The 23,252-nt window shown below is 39.5% G+C and overlaps 1 protein-coding gene across 8 annotated transcripts in view; it reads left to right on the top strand.

The window, feature by feature from the left end:
• The window catches only part of rnf111 (ring finger protein 111), a gene marked incomplete at its 3' end in the record, with an annotated part of 44,082 nt that overhangs the window by 14,830 nt on the left and 6,000 nt on the right, over positions 1 to 23,252 (top strand). For 4 of the 8 annotated variants that reach the window (XM_079597293.1, XM_079597295.1, XM_079597297.1 and 1 more), the window contains exons 2-7: positions 551 to 1,536; positions 5,571 to 5,697; positions 16,094 to 16,251; positions 19,385 to 19,591; positions 19,692 to 20,038; positions 22,103 to 22,355. In XM_079597293.1, coding sequence (XP_079453419.1) covers positions 633 to 1,536; positions 5,571 to 5,697; positions 16,094 to 16,251; positions 19,385 to 19,591; positions 19,692 to 20,038; positions 22,103 to 22,355 — 1,996 coding nt within the window. In that variant the 5' untranslated portion in view covers positions 551 to 632. The remainder of the gene's footprint in view (positions 1 to 550; positions 1,537 to 5,570; positions 5,698 to 16,093; positions 16,252 to 19,384; positions 19,592 to 19,691; positions 20,039 to 22,102; positions 22,356 to 23,252) is intronic. The other 4 variants (XM_079597298.1, XM_079597300.1, XM_079597294.1 and 1 more) reach the window with 1 other exon arrangement.

Consider the following 23,252-nt stretch of genomic DNA (forward strand, 5'->3'; position numbering starts at 1 on the left):
ACACTGAAGACTGGATTAGACTGCTGAAAATTCAGCTTTGACTTTGTAATTTAAAACAATTACATATCAAAATATATTAACAACATAGTAAACAGTTTAAGGGGATTTATTAACAGCTTGCATCAGCGCCGTTAACCCTCTTTTGGCATTAAAAAGTACTGTCAGGATTTACTAAAGACATGAGGTGAAAGAAAAATTAGTGCTGAAAAGGTGTAGAGCGTTATTTTTGCGGCTGACCTTATTGCATGCATTTGAAGCAGTTCTTAAATTTGCACGTTGTCTGTAGATCACATGCAGAATTTCCACTCACATCTACGCTTTTTATTTTTCACTCACGCCCTGTTTAGTAAATCTGGCCCTAAATTTGTAATAATATATGTTGTGTGTGTGTGTATATATATATATATATATATATATATATATATATATATATATATAGGCTATATATATATAGGCTATATATATATATATGTATAAATCTTGATTTAATAATTTGTTTGTCTTTTGGGGACAATATTCTCATTCTGTGCATATGTTTCATATTTTCCAGTTGGAGGATTGCTGGATCTCCAATGGAACCTTAGGATTCAGCGTATTGAGCCTTGGTGGCACTTCGTTGTGGGTTAGTCGCAATGAAGAGTGAGATTCCGTCTGATGCACGACATAAGCAGGAGCCCCTGAAGGGGCCTCTGGCTAACCCCGAACCAATGGAGACAGCTAAGAGCTTCCCCGCTGAGATGGAGGTGATTGGCAAGGCAGGAAGTGATTTCCCTTCTCCGCTGTGTGCCGAGACAAGGCACCGGCCTTCACGAGATGCTGGAGGTCGCAGAGACTGTGACAGAGGCTTGTCGGGACGCAAAAAGCGCAAGAGCCAGCAGCCTGGGCCGTCGTATTGTTCTCTGAAGGAAGCGCCAGTGAGTGAGGCAGCCCTTACTCCGCCCCGCCACAGGCCCTTGCTGCTAGAGACACGTAGCGAGGACGAGAGGAACCCAGAGTCCTCATTGAGTGACTGTGCCTCTTCGCCCTCCTCCAGCCTTCGGTTTGGTGACTCGGACACTCTTAGCTCAGAGGAGGACGGCGGCCTGATGACAGTGAGACAGCAGCAGCAGCTCAAGGCTCCTGGTTCGGCTTCCACCGGCAGTGCAGTGGGCGGCACGGCAGTAGGCATGAGGCCACTGCTCGCCCGGACTCGTGCCAGCAGGTCGCACAAATGGGCTCGACTTGAGCCAGAAAGCAATCATGTGAAACGTCCATGTCTCAGCTCACGCAGGTCGTTGCACAGAAAGCGGTTTGTAAAGGGTGGGGCGGGAGGCGGAGCCCAGCGGACTCCAAAGCAGAAGGAGCGATTACTGCTGCAGAGGAAGAAGCGAGAGGTGATCGCACGGAAGAAGTACGCCCTCTTGCACAGTACCAGCAGCTCCAGTGAGGAGCTGACCTCTGACTCCTCCTCCCCTTCCTCCACTGAGGCAGAGGATGAGCTGTACGTGGATGTTAGCAGCAGTAGCAGCCAAGCCAGCAATGCGGCTGTGGCCTCAGGTAAATCGCTTTTTACCTTAACCCTAACATCATTACATACTGTTTTTAAAGGAAGTTGTAGGAAGAGCACAAAGAGCACACGGGTAGTTCATATTGTGACTGAATGAGAACATTGGCTTCTCTTCTTTTCCTGTTGAGTCTCTCAAAAGTATTTTTTTGTATTTATTTAAAGAAACGCCTTTAGGTAAACACTTTTCATATTTACACAATTCACCAAAAACAACGATCCACCACAGATGTTTTGCAGGTGAACAGGTTGAAGCTTTGTAGTAAAACACTGCGGGAACACTGTATTGAACAATCAGCATCCAGGATTGAAATTGTTTCAATAAATGAATTCTATAAAAAAACATTCTATAAAAAAACATGTAAATAAAGTTTTTTTCCTTTTTATCAGGCAAACATTTTGTTGTTTACTAATGAAAAAAATTAATGCGCTCTTTTCACAAGGCTAGTTGTGTTTTATAGTTTTTATAAAGCCATGGCTCTTTATTGGTCATTACTGTGCTTATTTGAATGCAATTATTATGTTATGGCCATTACTTCTGTGTTTGAGAGATGGCTACAGAGGATAAAATGGAAAAGTGCATCAACAAGCTGTTCCGTGCGTGTTACATGCCGCAGAATGTTTGAGTTTCCTGTTGAGCAACAGCAAGTCCTCACCTAACACTCTGCCACTGCTCTCTCTGGCGTACCAAGAAAGATTAGCTAAACCTTGCACATTCCTCTCACAGAGATCTAAACCACGACTCGATTGAACACACACACACAGCAGCATACCCATAAAACCGCTAAAATGTGTTAAATATCTTCTGCAGCTAAGCATGCATCAGAGAACATGCTATACATAACTAGTGGCCTAGTGCTTCATCTCTCTCTCTCTCTGCCTCTCTCTCTCTCTCTCTCTCTCTCTCTCTCTCTCTCTCTCTCTCTCTCTCTCTCTCTCTCTCTCTCTCTCTCTCTCTCTCTCTCTCTCTCTCTCTCTCTCTCTCTCTCTGCCTCCCTCTCTCTCTCTCTCTGCCTCTCTCTCTCTCTCTGCCTCTCTCTCTCTCTCTGCCTCTCTCTCTCTCTCTCTCTCTCTCTCTCTCTCTCTCTCTCTGCCTCTCTCTCTGCCTCTCTCTCTCCCTCTATCTCTCTCTCTCTCTCTCTCTCTCTCTCTCTCTCTCTCTCTCTCTCTGGTTGAGCTGGATCCCTCATGGTTAGAAATATCTGGGAGTTTTAAAAGGATAAGACATAGAAGTTAGCCGAAATGTAATAAATATTATGTTGTTAATGAATTGTAGATATTTCTAGTTATGCTTGGCTCCTCAGTATTTTGTTGGCTAATTTGTACTTTTTGATTAGAATCTCTATAAAAGTATTTAAACAAAAATCCTTTTTCAATAATCTCTTTTAAAATTCTTGAGATCTTTAACATGAAAAGACTGAGAACATGAGAATATCAGTTTTCATGTTGTTTGAGTTGGCACAATAAACCTAATAAAGAGTTATCGGGTCGGAAAGCAGAGATTTCCTTTGGAAATGACTGAGTGGATGAGATCAGAGCATCTCTCCAGCACCCCAGAGGTTTCCATGGGTCATGTCTTACTTTAGTTCTGCAGGAGGAAACCTGTTGTTACATCACTACTAAGGGTGTAACAGTACACAACAATGACTATTCCATATGTACATCAGTTTTGAAGTCACGATTCATTATGCTTTTGGTATAGCGGTGGGGAGAACAAAATATATATTTCTTTTTTATATAAAATGTATGCTAATGAGTTAGTTTGACTTTGAATCACTTAATAATGACTTTGAATCACTTTAAAAAAAATATATACAAAAAACATACGTCTTCCAGATATCAAATAGACGTCTCTGCGATGTACGTGTGCTATCTGAGAATTAAACATTTTTAAATAGACTGCAGCTGCAGTTAACATTTTGTCAGCGCCTCTAGTAAATGACATGTTATTTTGTTTAGTTGGCAGTTCAGAATCGTGGGAGAATCACAATCTCTATTTGAAACAAACAAAAAATTAATTCTTGAAAAAAAACTATTTTATTTACGGCTAAACATGACATTATAAGAAAGAACGCATAGTGATGATAGCACATTTCCACAAGATTGCAGAATTGTAACTATGAGTGGTAGTGCACGTTTGAACATAGGCTACTATATATGGCTGCGTGTTTACTGCTGTAAGTGTAAGTTATGTTTGGTAGTGTGATCAATTCTTGTGGGCAGCGTGGGGAACGGGGCAAGAGCCGAGGTGCTAAGCAGCAGCACTCAGTGGGAGAGCCGACCTTAACAACACACCCCAGAGAATGATGATGAATCTCCCGAGCCAAGAGCTTCTGCCTCGGTGCACAAACATGCCTAACACAGATAGTACAGCACAACAACCTTACAATGCTGAAGTGGATTTGTTTTAACGTATTGAATATTGTGCAATTGGTGCACATGCTAACTTGTGCCACAGTGCTCTTGAGAGAAGCAAAAGTTTGATTCTGACTCGTGTTTAAAAAAAGAAATGAAAAAGATTATGGTGGAAGGTTGATATAATGAACCTCAATTAAGTATTTTTTCATCTTTTACTGTAAACTGTGTGGGTGATCACGTCACTGCTGTAATAGTTCAATGTTTTTCAAATGTCTCTTTCATGCATTTCTGGCTGTGATTTTCTGTAGAAAATGGAGCTTGAGTAGAAGTTGTTTGTCAGTCGCACTGAGACATGTACAAGCTATGTTTGTGAGCTTTATTTTGAAACACACCCTGGGCCTCTTGACACCAAATCCAGGCAGAGCTCGAGTTAAAGAAGGAATGAGAAGTTGAGCAGGAGAGCCAATCAGAAGAGCGATAAATGATTGTACTACTAAAGCCTGCGTCGGCACACTGCAAAGCACATCTTTGACTGACCTACATTTAGTTTCTCCGGCGCACACACAAGCACGCCTGCCTGAAGCATTGGTTGACTCCACTGCTGCACCAAACCATCATCAATTAAACAGCTGTAGCTACTGAGGCTGATATTGCTTCTGCTCTAGATTAATGAGTGTCCTTGTGTTGCTTTCAGAAGACTTGGGGAGCTCAGATAACACTACAAAAGTACAGATCGAGATTCGAGGCAGAATATGACCACCAATCTCTTTGATGGTAGTGTGTATATGTGCTTCTCGTCAAAAACCTGCTGGGATTTTGCTAGATATTATGTAAAATATGCTAAATGTATATTGGTTATACTTCAAAAATAAACATTTTACTAGAGGAGCCCTTCACTGTTCTGGAGGTTTTTTTGACATCAAACATCATCATATGTGAGGTTTAAAGATTTCCAGTGACCGCAAATTACAAGCAATAAGATATGAACATCATGTTGGTAATATGTTGATTTTGTTTTTAGTACCTGTATGAAGTTTGATGCTTTTGAGAGGATGGATCAAAAATGACTATAAGTGGACAACAGAGATAGACCCGGCTATCTGCCCTGTACAAAATTAATTAACCACTTGTCTGATTTAAACCAGTGGTTCTCAATTAATGGTGCCGGATCCACTAGAGGGCCTCAGCAAACTGTCATGGTGCCTCAAGATGACTTAAAATTGTTTCAATTCTTCTTAAATGTTTGATTTCTAGACATGGAAAAGTCATGTAAATGAATACAATCTTAAAACAACACCATAGGAATTTCCATCCATCCATTTTCCAAACTGCTTGTTTTATATGGGGTTGTTTAGCCATGGGAATTTTTAGCATGTGCAGTAGCTAACTTGCAGTGTTGCATCAAATTATTTTATTTATTTTTATTTTACATTAAAGCATTTTGAATTACCATGGAATGTGCTATATAAAGAAACTTGTCTTTGCTAAATGTAGGCTATACTACTGGAAATAAAATGTGTAGTTTATTGATTGCTCAGCTACTACATCTCTTCATCTTCCTGTTCAGTAATTGTGCTCTGAATTGTGTATATTTGCTCTGTACAAGTAGATTTCAGTGCACTGTTGCTTGAATGTTAGCACTAATGAGCTTATCAATGTTATCTATTAGGTGTCCTGGATGAGGACGTGGTTGTGATCGAAGCGACTCCTGCACCTGCAGTGCCTGCCAGCGAGGAGATCAACGTCACCTCCACGGACAGTGAAGTGGAGATCGTAACTGTCGGAGATGCCTTCAGGTGAGATTTCTCAAGTCAATGCAGCTGGATTTGAGCAAGTACTGTAATATTTGCAGAGAACAGCTGTTAAACTTCTGGTGAAGCAGATGTAAATATGTTCTTCATATGCCATTATATGAAACTCATCTGAACTGCACTGAGGTTCATGGCTGCTTACAGTTCTCTGAAATCCCCAGTGAGGAGCTGTTGGTACCCCAGTCCAGATGGGAGGGCACATCTGGGTTTAGACATGATGCTGGCGGTCTCCAGTGTTATGTTATCTCTCCCTCTCTTCCTTTCGTCTTTCTGTGTACCAAAATCAAACAAGGTTCCCTCAGTTCTCTGATTTTTTTGTTTTTTTGTTTTTTGTCTTATGACATGCAGGATGTTCTCACATTCTTGTGAAAGGAGTTTAGTACACTGCCTCTGCTTGAGTGCTATTCACAGAAGAGCAGAAACTTTGCATGTAGATTAAATGTTTTTAAGCTTGCTACATAGCATATCCATTTAATAAACTCGAAAGCCTCTGGTATTTTGACTTGGTTTGCCCAAACTATGTCAGACGGAGCTCTCAGCATGCCTTCCCTTTGAAATCTGATAGAAGCTCTAAACTCAATCACATCTGATATGGTTTTGTTTGAACTGCGCCACCTCTTCCCATTGCTTGATTTGCTTTTGGTGTCCCACATCACTCCTAATTGTTATTGAGGCGTCTGTTCCTGAGCTGAGAATCATTTCTTGATTCTATTACTTTTTTAACAGCTGCCAGAAATAGTACCGGACGCCACCACACGCCTGCCAGCAAAGTCATTCAGTCAAGCCCGTCGAATACAGAACTTTCGTCATTGTGGGCTGTGCGTTGGAGGTTGATCGTGGTGGTGTTTTCTTTTTCAGGACCTGAATCGTTGAGACTTTAGAGTTGGATGAGTAATTCCTCAGGCTGTTTATTCACTGGTACATGTTTGCATGTTTTATCCCATAGTGTTCACTAAAGCCCATAAACCTCTGTGACCGCATGAATGATAGACAGCAAACACAAGTTTTCACAAGCAAGTCAAGCCTGGAGGAATGTTTATTTAACATGCGTACAAACATTAGTAATTTTACGGTTGCCAGTTGTAAAGTAATGCGTGCTGGCCTTCTCAGTGGATGTTCAGGATGTGCTGGTCACAGGAAAGAAGGCGGGCCTGTCAGGGATTTACTGGCTATGTTCAAAATAACATACTACTATAGTGCAATGGTGCCTGTCCACTTTTTCTGAAGCCTTTGTTCTGGAAGTTTTTTTCCCATAGGGATTTTTAAGTCTTAAAAAGTTAGTCATGATGTGTTCTTTTTTCCATACTATTTTAAAATAATATTTAACAATCTTAAGTAAACAAAATTGTAGCTTTTTTTGTATTTAAAATTTTTCAATTCTCAATATAATATATACACACTATATAAGATATACACACTATATAAGATGTTGAGCAAACATGTAAGAACCTCTTAAAGGGGACCAAATCTCTCTTTGCAACTTAGACAATGGCTGCCTCCAAAATTGCATATTCACAGAGTAGGTACTTAATACTTGCATTAAAACATACTTTGACCATTAAAAAAAGTATGTTCTATTTAGTATGAATGTGTCTGTAGTATGAATGCCATCTGGACATACTCGTTGGCATTCTCATATGACCTACAATGTGAGTTGTGTTGCTTCTCATCATTTACAAATCCTCTCCCGGCCTAACTGGCCTTATGGGATAGGGAAGTATCCTTAGTATGTGCTCTCCAGAATCTAGTAGTAGTAGGTCATCCGGCAGTCCCACTAGGATTTCGCATGATCGCATCCAGGTAGTACGCATTTCCGTGACGAAGGCATAGCTAGCTAGCAAACTGTAGGCTGTAGTAACTAATAGTACTAACAGTAGCTTACGATTGAGCGGCAAACTGATGTGAATGTGCTCTATTGTTAGGGGAGGGGCCAGCGTCAGTGGCTCCAGTTCGTCATCAAGTAGGGGCGTGTCCAGGAGTTCAGGGGCTCCAGTGTGTCATCAAGCCCCCGTTTTAGCCCCGCCCAAGAAATCCGGAACACAGCAATAGTGAAAAACTGTTTAACGGTCTAACTCCACAATTCAGTACTTCACAGTTCACAGTCTTTGTAATATTTTTTAGCAATACATTTCTAACATTTATAATGCGTTTAATTTTAATTAGCGATATTTTAATTAGCGATTTAAAAGCCCCCGCCGGTGATACTAGTATTACCGGCGTTGTCACACATCGATTAAACGGTGGGGAAATGTCCTCACCATCACATCCCTACCCAAAAGGTTGGTTCACTTAAGACATAACCACCAAGACTGACATTTTAAGATAATTATGTGTGTATTTGTCCGTTCAGGCGCAATAATCCTCGAAAGAGAACACAATTTGGTATTTGCGCGCTTACAGATGGCAAGCGTGTGCACAGAAATCCACAGAGATTCTGACACCGGTCAGTATGCTAGTACCGAATTGAGTTCTCGTTTGCGGTCTTGCTGTGCTGACATAACTAAGCAACACCTGTGTCTTCCTGAAAACAATCCATTACAAGTTTAAAGTAGGTAAATAAGTTCAATTAGATTTATTTTTTGTGAAAAAATTTGTCATTTTGTTGCTTTTGCGTTGTATTTAGCAGTAGCGGAATCGCGAAAATTTGGAGGGACTGTGAATTCGGACATACTACTCTTTTCACATACAGTTTTTCGCCTACTATACAGTAAGGAAGTAGGCATATTCAGACACCGCACATGTCAAAATAAAATCCTTCAGAGCTTTGTGTTCGCAATACATGTCATAAGTGATCCTTACCATAGATTTATCCTGCATTGTACAGTGCTTAGTATACGGTTAGCAGTATACTAGTATTCTATTCTGAATGTAACCAAAGTGTGACTCCATTGGTTTAGTCACATGGCAGGGATGCCAGTTCTCCCTCTGTCCCTACAGGTGATGTGTGTGGTTTTCATGCCCCGCCTGCCGGCCATGTGCTTGTGTTTGGGTGTTGAAGCGCATCCTGCCGGAGAACCTTGAGGAAGTCTGACTTGCCTGCTGATTTTGCTGTCTACGTATTAGGTTAGCCAATTATACAGTGAGCAGTTATATATTGTTTGTTTGCTTTTAGATTTTTCCCTCTTCCTCTTCATCAGATTCAGAAAGATCAGCACACTCATGTATTTTCCTAAAGGTCATGAGGACTATTATCTCTGATCAAACAACAGCATTGGAATGCAGCTGGAATCATGTGGTCCTACCATTATATGGCTTTAGTGTGAAGAGTGAGGATGGGAGAGACAGATAGTGTGCAGGAATGTAGGCTAGTGTGTTTGTGACTGAATGCTGATCGGCTGACCGTATATCTGCTGTGCACTGTGCTGTGGTTTGGATTGAACTTCAGTGAAGGGGGAGGGAGAGGCTTTACAGCTCAGGAAAACATCACGTGGCCAAGGTCAGAGGAAAATGGGGGTCTTTTGTGAGTGCACGTTTGAGCAGGGTGACTGTGTAGTTTGTATTCGCTGTTATCCAGAGAAATTGCACTTGTTATTTGAGAGATAATGCAAATGATCAAATGCATAATCATTTAGAAAAGATTTTTCAATTTACAATTAATTATTTTAATATGGCAGATTCTCTGATTGTTCTATGGGACAGCTTTTCACTTTATCTTCCCTTCTGCTACATATAGGCTAGTGTGTAATTTTTTTTATTGCACATTATATTGATGTGTGATGTGTAATATAAGTGAGTACTAAATTCACTTAGCATTTAAAATGATTTTAGTTTCAAGTTTTATTTATGTATTAATATGTTTGTATTTTAAATGTTGTTTTAAAATGTATTTAGACAAAATAGTATAGAATTGTAATTGGCATCTACTAGGCATGATTAGATTCACAGGGGTTGTTCATAAAGTTGGGCGCTATGATTTCAGTGATGTGGAAAACACAAAAGTAACCGTGGTATCCAGGCATAAAAATTGAATTATATTAAACCACAAAAAAGACTATTTAAATAAGAATCCTGCATGTTCTGCGTGTCTCTATGTGAATGAATGGCGCAGACGGGCGGTTTCATTTACCACACACACACACTGAAGCACGCGGTATGCTCACGGTACTTTCAGCCTCTGCCATCTCACTATATGAGGACATGAATGCTTGAACTTCATCCCCCGAGCCGCTCTGAGAGTCACTCCATCAGCTTTTTACCGCTTCATCTGAGAAAAACTATCGTCATATCATATGTCATAAACACACAGATGCTGCGTGCAACTTTAACGGTTGTATTGCTCATTGCTCTCTGTCGCTTAGTTACACGCATCCTGTCACAGTAAACTGCCTTGTCAATCATCTTGTCAAAGATAAAATCCTCCACATTTCATTTGATTTCCTACTGTATCGGAGAGAAATGCAGTATCACGTTGATCCGCAGTCTTTCATGCAGAGAACTCTCCTCATATTAATGCATAATGATGCATTTAAAAGTTAATGGCCAAACGGATCTTTATAAAAGTCCACATTGTTATTGCAGATAAAATATAACACGGACAATATTAAATAAATATTTTTCTATCAGGTTAAACTTTGATTAGTCACTCAAACCTTTATCTAAACCTCTCACCGTTGGCCACGCATATTTGCTATGTTTTGTAGTTTTTTAACACTTTTACTCGTGTTTGTAGTTCCTCCTCCAAAACACAATGGGTTGTGGGCAATATTAGCCTTTAATATTGTGTACACGTGTACACGGATCCACACTTCGAAAATCCACCGGAAATAGTAGATCATTCTCTTCTGGCATTCTCTTTTCAACATACTATGCTTTGGTACACACTTATTTTAATCTCTCATACTGTTTAGGATGGATAGTATGCACATTGAGACGGGAGAGACCCAAAGGTCTTTACGGCAACCCGTCAAAATAAAAGTCCGGGTTAATTTGAAGAAATTGCGACAGAATTATATTTTCTGTTGAACAGTAGAATTTAGCGATGTCTCAATGCAATAATAATACTAACACTAATAAGTAATTATAATAAAGACTTCATTTTTTAAGGAATAATCAAAAAATGTTTTCCATGTTTTAATTTTAACGTAAAGCTCTTTTGTGCAGCACTTTGCTTGACAAAAAAGGTATATTAATTTAATGTTTAAAAGACTAATTAAATTAATGTTTTATGCCTTCATTTGATTGTCATGAAAATTATTGATTAATAATTAAACCATTAAAATGGAATCCAGAAATCTTAAAACAGAAAACAGAATTTGGTAATCCCAAACATTTAGTTTATTTAAAAATTGTAAAAAATTTAAGTTTTCATAATTTAAGTGAATTAGACAGGCTATTTGATTACTCAAATTTAATTTTATCATTAAAATGGGAGTAAAAAAAAAAAAAAAAAAAAAAACAGTCCAGAAAAATGTAAACGTAAAATGCGGAATTTGGAGAAAAAATAAAACAGATTTTGAGAAAACATAAAACCGATTTCATAGGGCCCTAATAAAGGCTGCGCATAGTCAAAAACATATGAACTAGTCAACCTTACAAATCAAATAGTCGGTTGTTGGATGACTAGTCGACCATCCATATCCATCTCTGTAAACAATTTTTAGAAGGCTTAGCTATGAAATATTAGTTTCTTCAGAGCTCTTCAGATAATCATAGTGTAGGGCAACAGGCTTCATTTGATTTTCTAGTATTTCTCTCTCTCTCTTACCCTCCTTTTTTCCCTCCTCACCCATAATCTTCTTTCTTGCTTTCCTTCTTGTTCTGTTTTCCCCTGCCCTAGTCTAAACTAATGCCTATGGAAAGGATTTCCAGAAACTGGATGTATGTTATGTTGTGAGTAGTGGTCTCATTTAATCTTTCCCATCTCCCTGAGGTGCCTGGACTTGCAGCAGAATGCTGAGTGTGTTTCTCAGTTGGAGGAGGGGCTCTGGGTGTCTAAGGTCAGCTGGATGAGCAATGAAGCTCTTACACTCAAAGATCCTTTGTTTATAGTGCATATGGAGAATGGCGAGGGAAAGTATGAGTGTAAGAAATTGCGTAGATTGACAGACTATTAATTCCTGGGGGGTTGGGTGGAGCTCACAATATGCACAAGCAGCTGTGACTATTTGTATGTTGTTTGCATTTTGCATTTGAATAGGAAATTTGTATGTTTGCAATGCATTATGTATTTTAATTGTTGTTCTTGTGGTCATCGTCATCTTGCCTGAAAATGTTTCTTTATCCTTGTAAAGCGAGATGCTATTCGATGGTTGTGCATGGTCACTTGCTTGGCTAGTAAGCAACTCCAACGACTCTTTCACCCCTCCCCCATCTCATCCCAGCACATTGTCTTTAAATGCAGAAGCTTGCAGAACTCTGCAGACGTCTTCCCACACACACAGGCATCCTGAGGCATTTGACACATTTTGCATGGACTTCTGTCGTTTTACATAAATAAATGGCTGGCTGACTATTAAGAAAGCCCAGTGAAGAAATGTCAAGGCTCCCTTTCAAATTCTGCACAGGGCCCCTCATCTGACCTTTACGCCACCTTCAGGAACACACTGGTGTTGATCCCGCCCACTGTAAGCTAGGGTAAGACGTACAGGAAGAATAATTCCAACAATACGTTTGCAAACAAGGCACTGTGGAGTGTGAACAAAGATCTAAAATTCCTCAAGTTCCAAAATAATCCTACCTCCCCTCCCTCCTTAGTACCACCCTGTCAGTTCCGGTGTTTACAGAGCCCGGCCTAACCATAGACTCAAAATGCCACGCTGCTGTAAATTACAAAATAATCCCAGACCTCCTTGTGGGTAATTAGAGGCAGGTCTCAGGTGATTTTTCTGGCTCAGCCTGTGATCCTGCCAATTAAAGAACAGTGTCACACACAGCCTCGGGTATTCCCAGCACCCGTGCCTGATTTGACACTCTCAAAGCTTCCTCAAGAACTTGGGGTCTTTGGTATTTTGGGCATGATATTATTTTATCATTTTTCTCTTTCTTTAATATTGATAGTTCTGTATATAAAATCTAATTGGATGAGCCTTGTTTGAAGTCTCTGTAGAATAGCATGTTTTTTAAAACATGTGACCACACATATGTTGACTAGAATGTCACTGGTTGTCAGCTCTTAAAGTTTCCATATTATGCTTTTTCAGATATTACCTTTCATGCAGTGTGTAATATAGCTGTGAATGTAAAGTTTCAAAGATCAGAATGTAAAGTTTCAAAGATCAAAATGCATGATAAAGTTATTGTCTCCAAAAGAAAGAATCGATTCTGAACTGCCGAAACGAGTCGTCAGTAATTCCAGTCTTACTTCCGTAACATTCATACGTAACAAATTTACATAAAGCTATGGTCTTCTTCATTGGCTGCTCTTACCTGCCCTCAAACACTGTAGCTGGTTCATGTTTTTGTGTACATGTCGAGATGATGCTGTTTTCTGCACTGCAAAAGAAAATTATCTTTGTATACACTTCCAAAATTAGTGTCAGTGGTTAAAATTACCACGGCAATACTACATCAATCTTTTGATGATTCTCAAATCTCAGATCTTTTGATGATTCTCAGATCTAAATGGGATTTACAAAACACTTATCCATGTAAGATGGTTCAGGACCCACTTTATTTGCACTAACTTGCTCCTCAGAATCACATCCTGTAAGTATGATCAATTCATGTATGTATATTTTCTACCGGGTGTTCAAAATACGTAGTTTTTATATTGTGTAGGTCTCTGGCGAACTCACGTCACATTATTACTGTCTTACTGGAATACTTCTGCTAATCAGCTGTGGCCCACTACTACCTAAAAGTGTATCAATAAATGCAGATTGTCTGTCGTTCTTATTTGAATAACAATAAAGGATGGAGCCAGATTTAGAGAGACTGAATTTTCGGAGTTTGACTTTGTACGAGTCGTTTTAGAGTCTTTGAGAAATTAGGTTATGTGCAATGTATATTATGAGAAATATTTGCCCTTTGATATGCATAACCTGTTGTGAGACTCAAAAACAAAATTAGGAACCTTTAAAATAGCATAATAGGGGCACTTTAATTACACTAGTTATGGTGTGAACGCAGCATAGATCGTTGTTTTGGTTCAGGAGGAACTGTAAAAGGCGGCTTCTGTTTGTTTGCGGTGCTCTGTGACTGTCTGTCTACAACTCTGCATAGCCTCATGAAACACGCTGATGACGTGATGTCTGCGCGAGCAGCGTGCGCGGAGGTTTGGAAATGCATAAATTAACAGGCGGGTAGGACATCCTATTATTGCATTCCGAGTGGATTATTAAAGAAGCAGGAATTGTGCGTTGAGGGTTTATATTAACATAATTTTTGTATTTTATTTGTCCTGAGTACAAATATTCTGGAGGATGCCTTCGGATGTTTTTTGTAATAGCCTTTGCTCTGAATACTGATGCTGAGAATTCACCGTTTAATCTGATCTGCTCCCCTAAATGTTTTTAAATCAGTATCAAAATAACTTATTTTTTTTGTGTTTTGTTGTATGCAGACAGTCAGTTACTTAATTGTGAAAATGTGAGATGACTAGCTCTGTCAGAACATAAATAGATGAAGCCAGAAAAGGTGCTTACAAGCAGAAGTAAATTGGGGTAATGGGCAAAATCTATGTGTGCTGAATTGATTTTGCTTAAACTGCTAATGTCCTTTACCTTATATAAAAATACTGTTATGTGACCTATATATTGACTGTTTATTAAGCATAATCGGTGTAAGATTTTGCATGTAAACGGACTAACTGAGGCGTTCTCAAGGAAACTGAATATTCTGAAGTCACTCACCTGGTCTCAAGGGAATCCCTCAGCCCTCCAAGCCTGTTGGTAATCATTTTGTTTTGATGTTTTAATGATGCAATCTGTGGTTAACAGGCTCACCAGTGTTGGGTTGGGAGGCAGGGGGCTACCCTACTCTCCAGACACAGGGGCTTGGGGCCGCTAAATCCCAGACTGGAGAACAACTCAATTCCCAGACACACACTGCTTTACGGCAACCAGGGCTGCTGCGCCCCTGCTATGGAATCAAATCCTCACAGAGGGGTAGAATTCCTAGAGTGATTACAGAATTCCAGAATAACTTATTTGGAATTTTGGAAAACTGCCATGTTGTTTAAACTCTTCAAAGGAAACTAAACTCTCCACACCATTTAACAGTGTAAAAAAAAACTCACTGCTAAACATCACAATTTTTATATTATGTTATATACTGCATTACTAATTTTTACAATTCATGTGAGGTTCTGGTAACTCTCAAAGACTGCAATATAAGCTTTGTGTCATCCGTATATTTAGATCCAGTTTTTGTCTTTGACCGGAGCCGATCAGTTTTGTGCTCTGTGTGACCCAGATGGTGCATTTGTTTAAAAAAAAATATAAAAAAAATAAAGCTGCCTTTGCTTAAATTCCTGTTGCTCAAAAAGTAGAGAATGACACTCGCAACACCAAGGTCATGGTTTCGATTATTTAGAAAAATCACACCCTTTAATAAATACGGTTTCAAATACGGTTACGGTTACTGAACATATCTGAAGTTATGAACAAGCCTGTTTTTTATTTGTGAGAGAACAGGATTAGCATTAAGCAGAGGCTGCATAAGAAAAAAACGCAGCTGTCTTAACACGGAATGAAACATTTGAAAGAATCTGTGTGGTAGAATCGTGCATGTCATGGTATTCAAATTAGTGCTGTAATACCTGTGATGTGATTAATGATAGTTAATTACATCAGCCCTTGACAGAGGGCTTGCATTTCAGATCGTCCTGCACACAAGCCCCTCCCCTTTTCAGCATGCTCAAGCTCTTCCCCTCCCTTCACACTGTTTACACCAGGGAGCTCAGGCTTTGAGGAGTGGCCCTCTTCTGGATTCTTGCTCTAGCAAAATACATTTTTATTGATGCATGCTCCTCAAAGGTCTTGGATCATGTGGCAGGTTTAGCCTGTTGTTTATCTGTTGATTTGCATGGTTTGTGTCAGGTTATGGTGTGAAAGATTTTTTTTTCTTTCTATGGATGTCACCGGTCGTGGTTCTATGTATCGGTATGTGTGAAATACTTGTATGTTATGTTCTCATGAATCTTCTCATAGGTTTATAATGTGTCTGTCTGTGTGTGTGTGGGAAAAGCTCTAGCTTTCATGTCAACTGGCTCTTGTTTACGTCCCAGCTAATGAAGTTGCTGCTATAATGCCCTATTGCAGCTCACTAGAAACAACAAAAGTCCAAACCACAAACACAGGTCCACTCCTGCAGTACATTTGCTCTGTCCTCAAACAGTCATTCACTTTTACCAGTCACATCACTGGCCAGATTGAGTTTTGCCGTTGTTTTTAAATAGTTTTACAGTTATGTTAATGTGAACTGTTTCTTGTGTGTTATGCAGGCCGCGTTCGGTAGGGAGCCATGGCAGGATGCACTGGGGGCCCAGCTGTTCCCAGAGCCGAGCTCAAGAGGGACGTGGCCGTCATCGTCTGTCCACAGTCATCCAGCCACTCAGACAGAGCGCTGGAGAGGTGGTGGACCTCACCGTGGACGAGGACGGTGAGGAGACCTTTTCTATTCATTTACATGATATGGAGATGTACTGAGCCCCGCACATGACATGCAGGCAATTATAAAAATTAGATACAGTGCCCACTAATTAAGAATTTGTTCCTGTGACTTAATTGTTTAGGAATTGATTCCCTTCTTTAAGTAAATCATGGTTACATTATACTCATTTTTGTATTAGTTTAGTTATTTTGTTGCCACTTAAATTCAGGGAACATATTTGTCTAATGTGCCCATGATTTATTTAAAATGTGTGAATAAATTAATAATTGACTGAACAAATTCATACTTCATGACAACAATATCTTGTTTTTTCCCCCTGTATGTCAGGTGTGGAGCTCTGTATGAATCCACCAATATTAAAATTCTGGCTGATATGATAAACCGAGAATTGCAATGTTATGCCAAATGTTAAACACTGTTATTTTATCTATAAATAAAAATACACACTTAACTAAAATCAGTTGTTTTAAATGCTACTTCAAGTGAATATGCATCACAACATTATAAATGTCCAAAATGAAAAATCTATATTTTGAGACAGGCTAAAGATTATATTTAACACTGTTATTAAATTATTAGTGTTTTTTTAATTAATTATTCAATTTTAAGTGAGTGCTATGTGATCTTAAAGGTGCTCTAAGCGATCTCGGTTGGCGTAACCTCTTGTTGATGTTTGAATTATTATCAAACAAAACGGAGGCTAGCTAGACCCTCCCTCCTCATCCACGCAATAACCCCCCAAACCCCACCCCACATCATTCTTGTCGGTTATTGGCTGGAACAGTTTGTTATGTTTCGTGGTGCGGGTCGCTCTGTTTATTGCTCAGTTTGTTTTTGCTGCTGTTTGGGGAGCTTGGGCTCTCTGCAGAGACCGCGTTTTTTTACAGTGTGTTCAGGCAGGGGACAGGCAGCTAGCGGATAGTGAGATGTTTGCGGTATGTGAAAAAAAAAAAAGTTTTGGCCTAAAAAACGCGCGAGATCGCTTAGAGCACCTTTAAAGGTAATCTAAATGTAAAAATAATGGACATGATCATGCACAATTAATTATCCAATATAGACTGATATCGATAACTTAAACGCCTAATATTGGCAGATAACCAATATGGTACCAATGTATTGTGCATTCCTAATATTCTCCTTTGTGCCTTCTCTGTATCATTACCTCTCTTCTCTTAGTTTGTGCTACTTCAGTCATTATACAATAAAGTTTAAAAGCTTTAGATTTAGAGGAGTAAGAGTCTATGGATCCATGTGTTTTTCATGATCCCTGGCTGCATCCAGGATTGAAAACCACCATCCATTCAGATTATCACCAAAGGCAGTTGAAAGGAGAAAGCAACAGGAATATAATATCCTCTCATTTTAGAACATAAAAAGGCCTTTTGAATGTTGTTCTGGTCATGGCCTTTTCTCTTGCTAAAATTCAAGTGCTCTATATACATGAGCTACAACTGCAACTTTTAAAACAACAGATATGCATTGCGTAACCAAAACAAGTAAAAAACAATCAAGGGAGATATTATTTTGTGCGTGTCAGCCTTTTTTGGAAATGTAACAGGTTTGATGAGTATTTGATGAGCGACTCGGTGCTGTAGTGATGGTCTTCAGGTCTGGAACATAAAGGAGGGAATGAGAGTTAGATCACCCAGTTCAAAACTGCGTGGGTTTGGGAAATATTAGATGTCACATCTAATCTACTCATCTTTCACTGTGAGCGGTCCTCCCTCCCTCTCTCTCTCTTTGAGCTGTTTATCTCTGTGAGGGGGAGGAGGAAAGAATCTGGTAGAGTCGGGTAGTGTTGTTCAGCGCTGTGGATTTCAGTTCGACTGTGTGTTCAGGCCCCGTTCGTAATGATTAATCTATATATTTTCAGCTTGCATAGCAGCATAAATAGCCTCTGCAGCTGCAAAGCATTCTCTCACAGACTGATGGACACCAAAAGCATCCCTTTTTATTGTGTGTAATTGAGTTTAATTCTGATTTCATTTGCAGGCACCGTAATGAAGTCTCTCTGTTATGCAATCAGCCATTGGCTCCTTAGACTCAGAGAGAACTACTATAGGAAGCAATTAAACTGCCATTCTGAATAAGGAAAAAAAAATCTTTGTAGTGTTATCTCATTAATCTGTAATATGCTCCCAAATCTCAAGGTTTGTCAAAGGAAAACTGGTTTACATTGTTTCGCTTGATTTACTGTCATAAAGTGTCTCTTTGTTTGTCTCTTTTTCTCTGGGGGTCTGTAGCTGGTGGGGTGGTAAAAGAGCAGGCCGAGATATGATTGCATTTGCATTTCTTTTGATGGAGTGAGAAATTAATTTGCAAGAAAAAGCAGATGGATTACTCGCAATGGAATGGTAATGAGTAACTATCCTCATGGGCCACTTCGTGAATAAAGTCTGTAAGTGTGAAAATGCACACGTACGCTGACACTGATGTTCTAGAGCTGGAGAAAACCATCTGTTCTCAGTTGCAAGAAACATTTTAAGTTACGTAAGCTCTTATTAAAACCCTTGTAATTATTCTTAAAGGTGTACTTAAATGGGATTTTGGGTACTAGCTTAGTGAGAATTTGTCAAAAGTGTGGAATCACAGATTTTACAATTCTGGCTGATACGTACTGATTATTAATTTTCTTTAATTATTTAAAATAAAACGCACAAAGAACTGAAATCAGTCATTTTAAATGCTACATGCAAATTCAGGTACCTCCACATTATGCCATCAGATGAATAATTTACATTTCAAAATATATTAAAATAGAAAGCAGCATTTTATACTGTAATATTTCACAATATTACTGTATTTTTTATATATTAAAAAATGCAGCCTTGGTGAGAGCATTAGAGATTTTTCAAGAACATTCAAAAAAATCTTACCAACCCCTAACTTTTTAATAGTGGTGTACATTTTGAGATTTGCTAAGGATGACATTTAACAGCCTTATTAAATCATTTTAAATCATCATTTATTAAAAATGTACTTTATTAAGTGATTGTTTGATGATGACGACTATAATCTGAAAGTAAAAATATGGGAAATAAACATGAACAATTAAATATCGATCAATACCGATAAATAAAAATGTGTTTGTTTGTCTTTGTTTATGCTGTTCCATCTTCAGATCTCTCAGTCGTGCCAACCACTTCTAACAGCACACACCCACAGCTGGTCAGTTCTTCTTCCTCTTCCCATAATGCCTGTACCTCAGAATCGCCACAGGAGGGTCCTGGTCCCTCCAGTAGCTGCTCAGCGGCCGCCCCTGATAGCACACTGGCTGCTCAGAGCCATGGTGGAGTGCCAGGACCCAGCACCACCACTGCCAATGAAGGTAAACTATCAAGACGCTGCTATCTAATAATTGACAGTAACATTGTTTATTGGTATGTTTGAATTGATTTTTAATTCATGTGTTCTTTTGCCCCAATCAGATGACAGCAGAAGAAGCTTGTCGGGTGAGAACGGAGGTGTGGCGATGCCTAGGTTGCCCTCTTGTTGCCCCCAGCACTCCCCTTGCAGCGGGCCATCTTCAGGGCACCTCTCCCTGGGGCACACCCACTCAGGGTGCCTGCAGGGTGGGGCGACGCAGCAATCCGGCCCCCCGCAATCTGGCACCCAGCACTCCCACAGTCACCCGCACCACTTCCACCATCACCACCATGCCACCCCGGTCCCTTCTTCCTTAGCCTTCCCAGAGTCCAGCTGCCCTCTTCAAAGGTCCACTGCCATACCTGCACCCTGTGGAGGGGTGAGCAGCAGCAACCAGTACCACGACCAGGTACCTTCATACCCGCATGTCAGCTTCTTGAGAACCTTGGATGTCTATTTAGGAGAAAGCTAGGATATTATAAGCTTCTGTAGCTGTTGATACCGAATTCCATAATTCTAGTTCTTATTTCCTTGGCTTCTATATTAATTGTGTGTGTGCATGAATTAAACTCTTTTTGCTTCATAAATAAATTTAGGGGGGGGAATGTTTTGCTTCATACATTGAGGGGTGAATAATCAAAATAACACGATGACTGTGCAAACTCACAGCAAAATGTGTGTATTGTTGACAAAACCCGTCTGTTTTTAATTTAACACGTTTTAAATTTAACAGCATATATTTTTGATTGGAATTATTTAAGATTCTTCCTTCATGAAATACTAAATCACCCTTCATGTTTTGACGATGAAAAGGCAAATGCACCTTTATGACCAAGGTATTTTTCTGAAGCTGAGCTTTTCCACAGGGGAGTTTGTTTGAGGCCATCCTCTCAGTCTTGTTGAATAATTCACACTGAACTAATTGTCTTGGCTGCTGAATTCTATTATTTACCAGCAAAGAGAAGTGTTGTGTGTGCACGAGTAAGTTTTTGAGTGTCAAAAAAAAAAGAGTTGTGTATAAAATTGTTTTTGTTGCTTATGCCGTAACACTGTCTCAATGCATGCTTGGCTATCATGATGTTTAGCATGAATAGAGCTATGCTGAATGCATTCAGCGAAAGACTGTGGCCTTTGATGGGGGCACTGAGCAGTAATCGTCGTTAGCTAGTCATCAGATATGCGCAGACTGGAGGCACTAGTGAAGCGAGGTGATGTCAGGCATGTTTTATACATCAAAGTGTGTTAAGGATTAGATTTGGGGTGAATGGCCTCATTTCGAGAGGAATTTAATACTGTTTTGGTTTTTATCCATGTCATTTTTTTGGCTAGTGACATTTTTAAAAGATATGGACCTGATTTGTGCATTCTTTGAAGTATGTGGAAGATATTATTTTGAGAAATTTAGCTCATATTTAGTGGTACTTGCTATTACGATTGCTAGTTCTTCAACAAACCCTTTAACCCTACAAATTAAACTTTAGGTTGGTGAATGAGAGAATACAAATCAGCTGCAAAAATGATAAGAGACACAAATCTCATGTGATCTGAGCATGTACATGTCTGCTGCAGACTTAACTTTGCATACTTTAAAGGTGTTGTAAAAGATGTTAGTCATTCTGGAGCTTCTTAACTTTCTCCACAACCCTGTCCTTCAAAGATGTTTCGGTACCGTTGTAATCAGAGGTGGAGCAGAAGAGCAGTAGCACATCATTTTAGTGTTTTGTGTAAATTGTGACAAGCAGAATAAACTGAATATTGTGCTTAATTTTAAAAATCCTTTTTTAACTAACAGTCACATTCTTGCAACCCATATAACCCATACGTGTGTCATTTCCCAGGTAATATGGAGTGCAACCCTATTAAAATATCACTTATAGCACATTTAAGTAAATTGTCAATTGTAGTGTTGTCATGTTAGACAGTAGTTTATGTAAATAAAGAAGCAAATGCTGAGCTCTTAACCATTTCAGGATTTGTCAGCTATCATTTATTGTCCTCTAGTGCCATTTTATCAACATTTCATCAGAACAGCTAAAATAGCTGAAAACGATCAATATTTCCTTCAGTCTGGCACAAGCAGTTGGCAGCGCATAATGATTTCATATGGAGTGGTAAACAATGTCCCTGAAACTTAAATGACATAATATATAGTAAAAAAAATATATATTTTGTTAAAATAATTCATCTGTAATAAAATATGCAAAGTCAAGTCTGTAGCAGGTTGGCCACATCTTCAGATGTGAAGTTCATCTCTTAACTTGCTTGATTTTGCATCTACTATTAGTTTCTATTAAAAAACAGTTCTGTACGTTTTAGCAACCACCCTGAACACCCTAGAAACCCCAAAGCAACACATTTATGTCCCTTCCGATTCAGTTTATTAGCCATACGCTTATGGAACAGTTGTTTTTGTTCTAATGTATCACAGTTGTCACTGAATTAACTTCTGGTTTCTGTCTTCCCACTGTCTTAGCAGACTCTGCCGGTGGATCTCAGTAGCAGTGCAGTGCGTAGCAGTGGATCCGGCAGCACAGGCTTCCACGGCACATCTGCCTTCGACCCCTGCTGTCCAGGCTCCGCCTCCCGGCCCCCTACTTTCGTTTCCCAGGCTGCACCTGGACCCAGCCAGCAGACTGTGGCCGACTCGTTCAGCTCAGCCATAGTGGCCCAGCCTCAGCCCCAACCTCCTCAGCTCTCTTCCTGCAGGCACTACATGCACCCCCCCTGTACGCACTTCTACCGTAATATTTGAATCATATCAATCCAATATTAATGTTCCAATGCTGATTTAGGGGTGAAATGGTTCTGGTTTCATTTCCTGTATAACAGTTCTTCTGAAAACAATTTAAATTTTTATATTTTATTAAACAGTAAAATGTATATGTAATTTAACAGTATGCTGCATTTTGTTGAACCATATAGCTAAATGCATTTAAAAGTTTTACTTAATACATTTTATTTGAAAAATTAAAATGACAGCATTCAGATAAATAATGGCTGATCACAGTGTTCACATTTTTATTGTATTGACGGAAAATAATCTAATTGTTACACCCATAATACCAATGTACCAAAGCATTTACTGCATCAATAGGAGACTGCAGGACAATGATACAACCTGGACCTGGAGAAATTAGAACCGTTGCACCCCAAATTTATTGGATGTTCTAAATAGAAGGCAATAAACTAATATCGATGTGAGATGATGCTTGTGTGTTCTGTTGTGTGTGTGTGTGAGTGAGAATGTGAAGATTCTGCGATGCTGGCGCCTGTGCTTTATGGTAATTAGATGAAACACCTGATGTTTAATGTGTTAAGTGCTGCAGGTAGTGTGCCCAGCAGTCCCACTTAATTGCCGATTCTGCTCACAATAGCGTTGTGTGGAATATAAATGAGCGTGGCAGGGCTCCCTGGTGGGCCTGAATTTAGTGGAGTAATTGCCACTCACAGCTCACTGGAGCACCTGTTTGCACACTCTCCTGTTCTCGCTCTATATTTATCTCGCGGTCATTCTTTTTCTTTGTTTTTCTGTACTTTCTCCCTCATTCCCTTCTGTCTGTCAAATCCTTAGCAAACCGTACAAGTCGTTCACTCCAGGGTAATCACACTTACACGGGCCATAT

Source organism: Phoxinus phoxinus (assembly GCF_949152265.1).
Source record: "Phoxinus phoxinus genome assembly, chromosome: 2".
Classification (NCBI taxonomy): domain Eukaryota; kingdom Metazoa; phylum Chordata; class Actinopteri; order Cypriniformes; family Leuciscidae; genus Phoxinus; species Phoxinus phoxinus.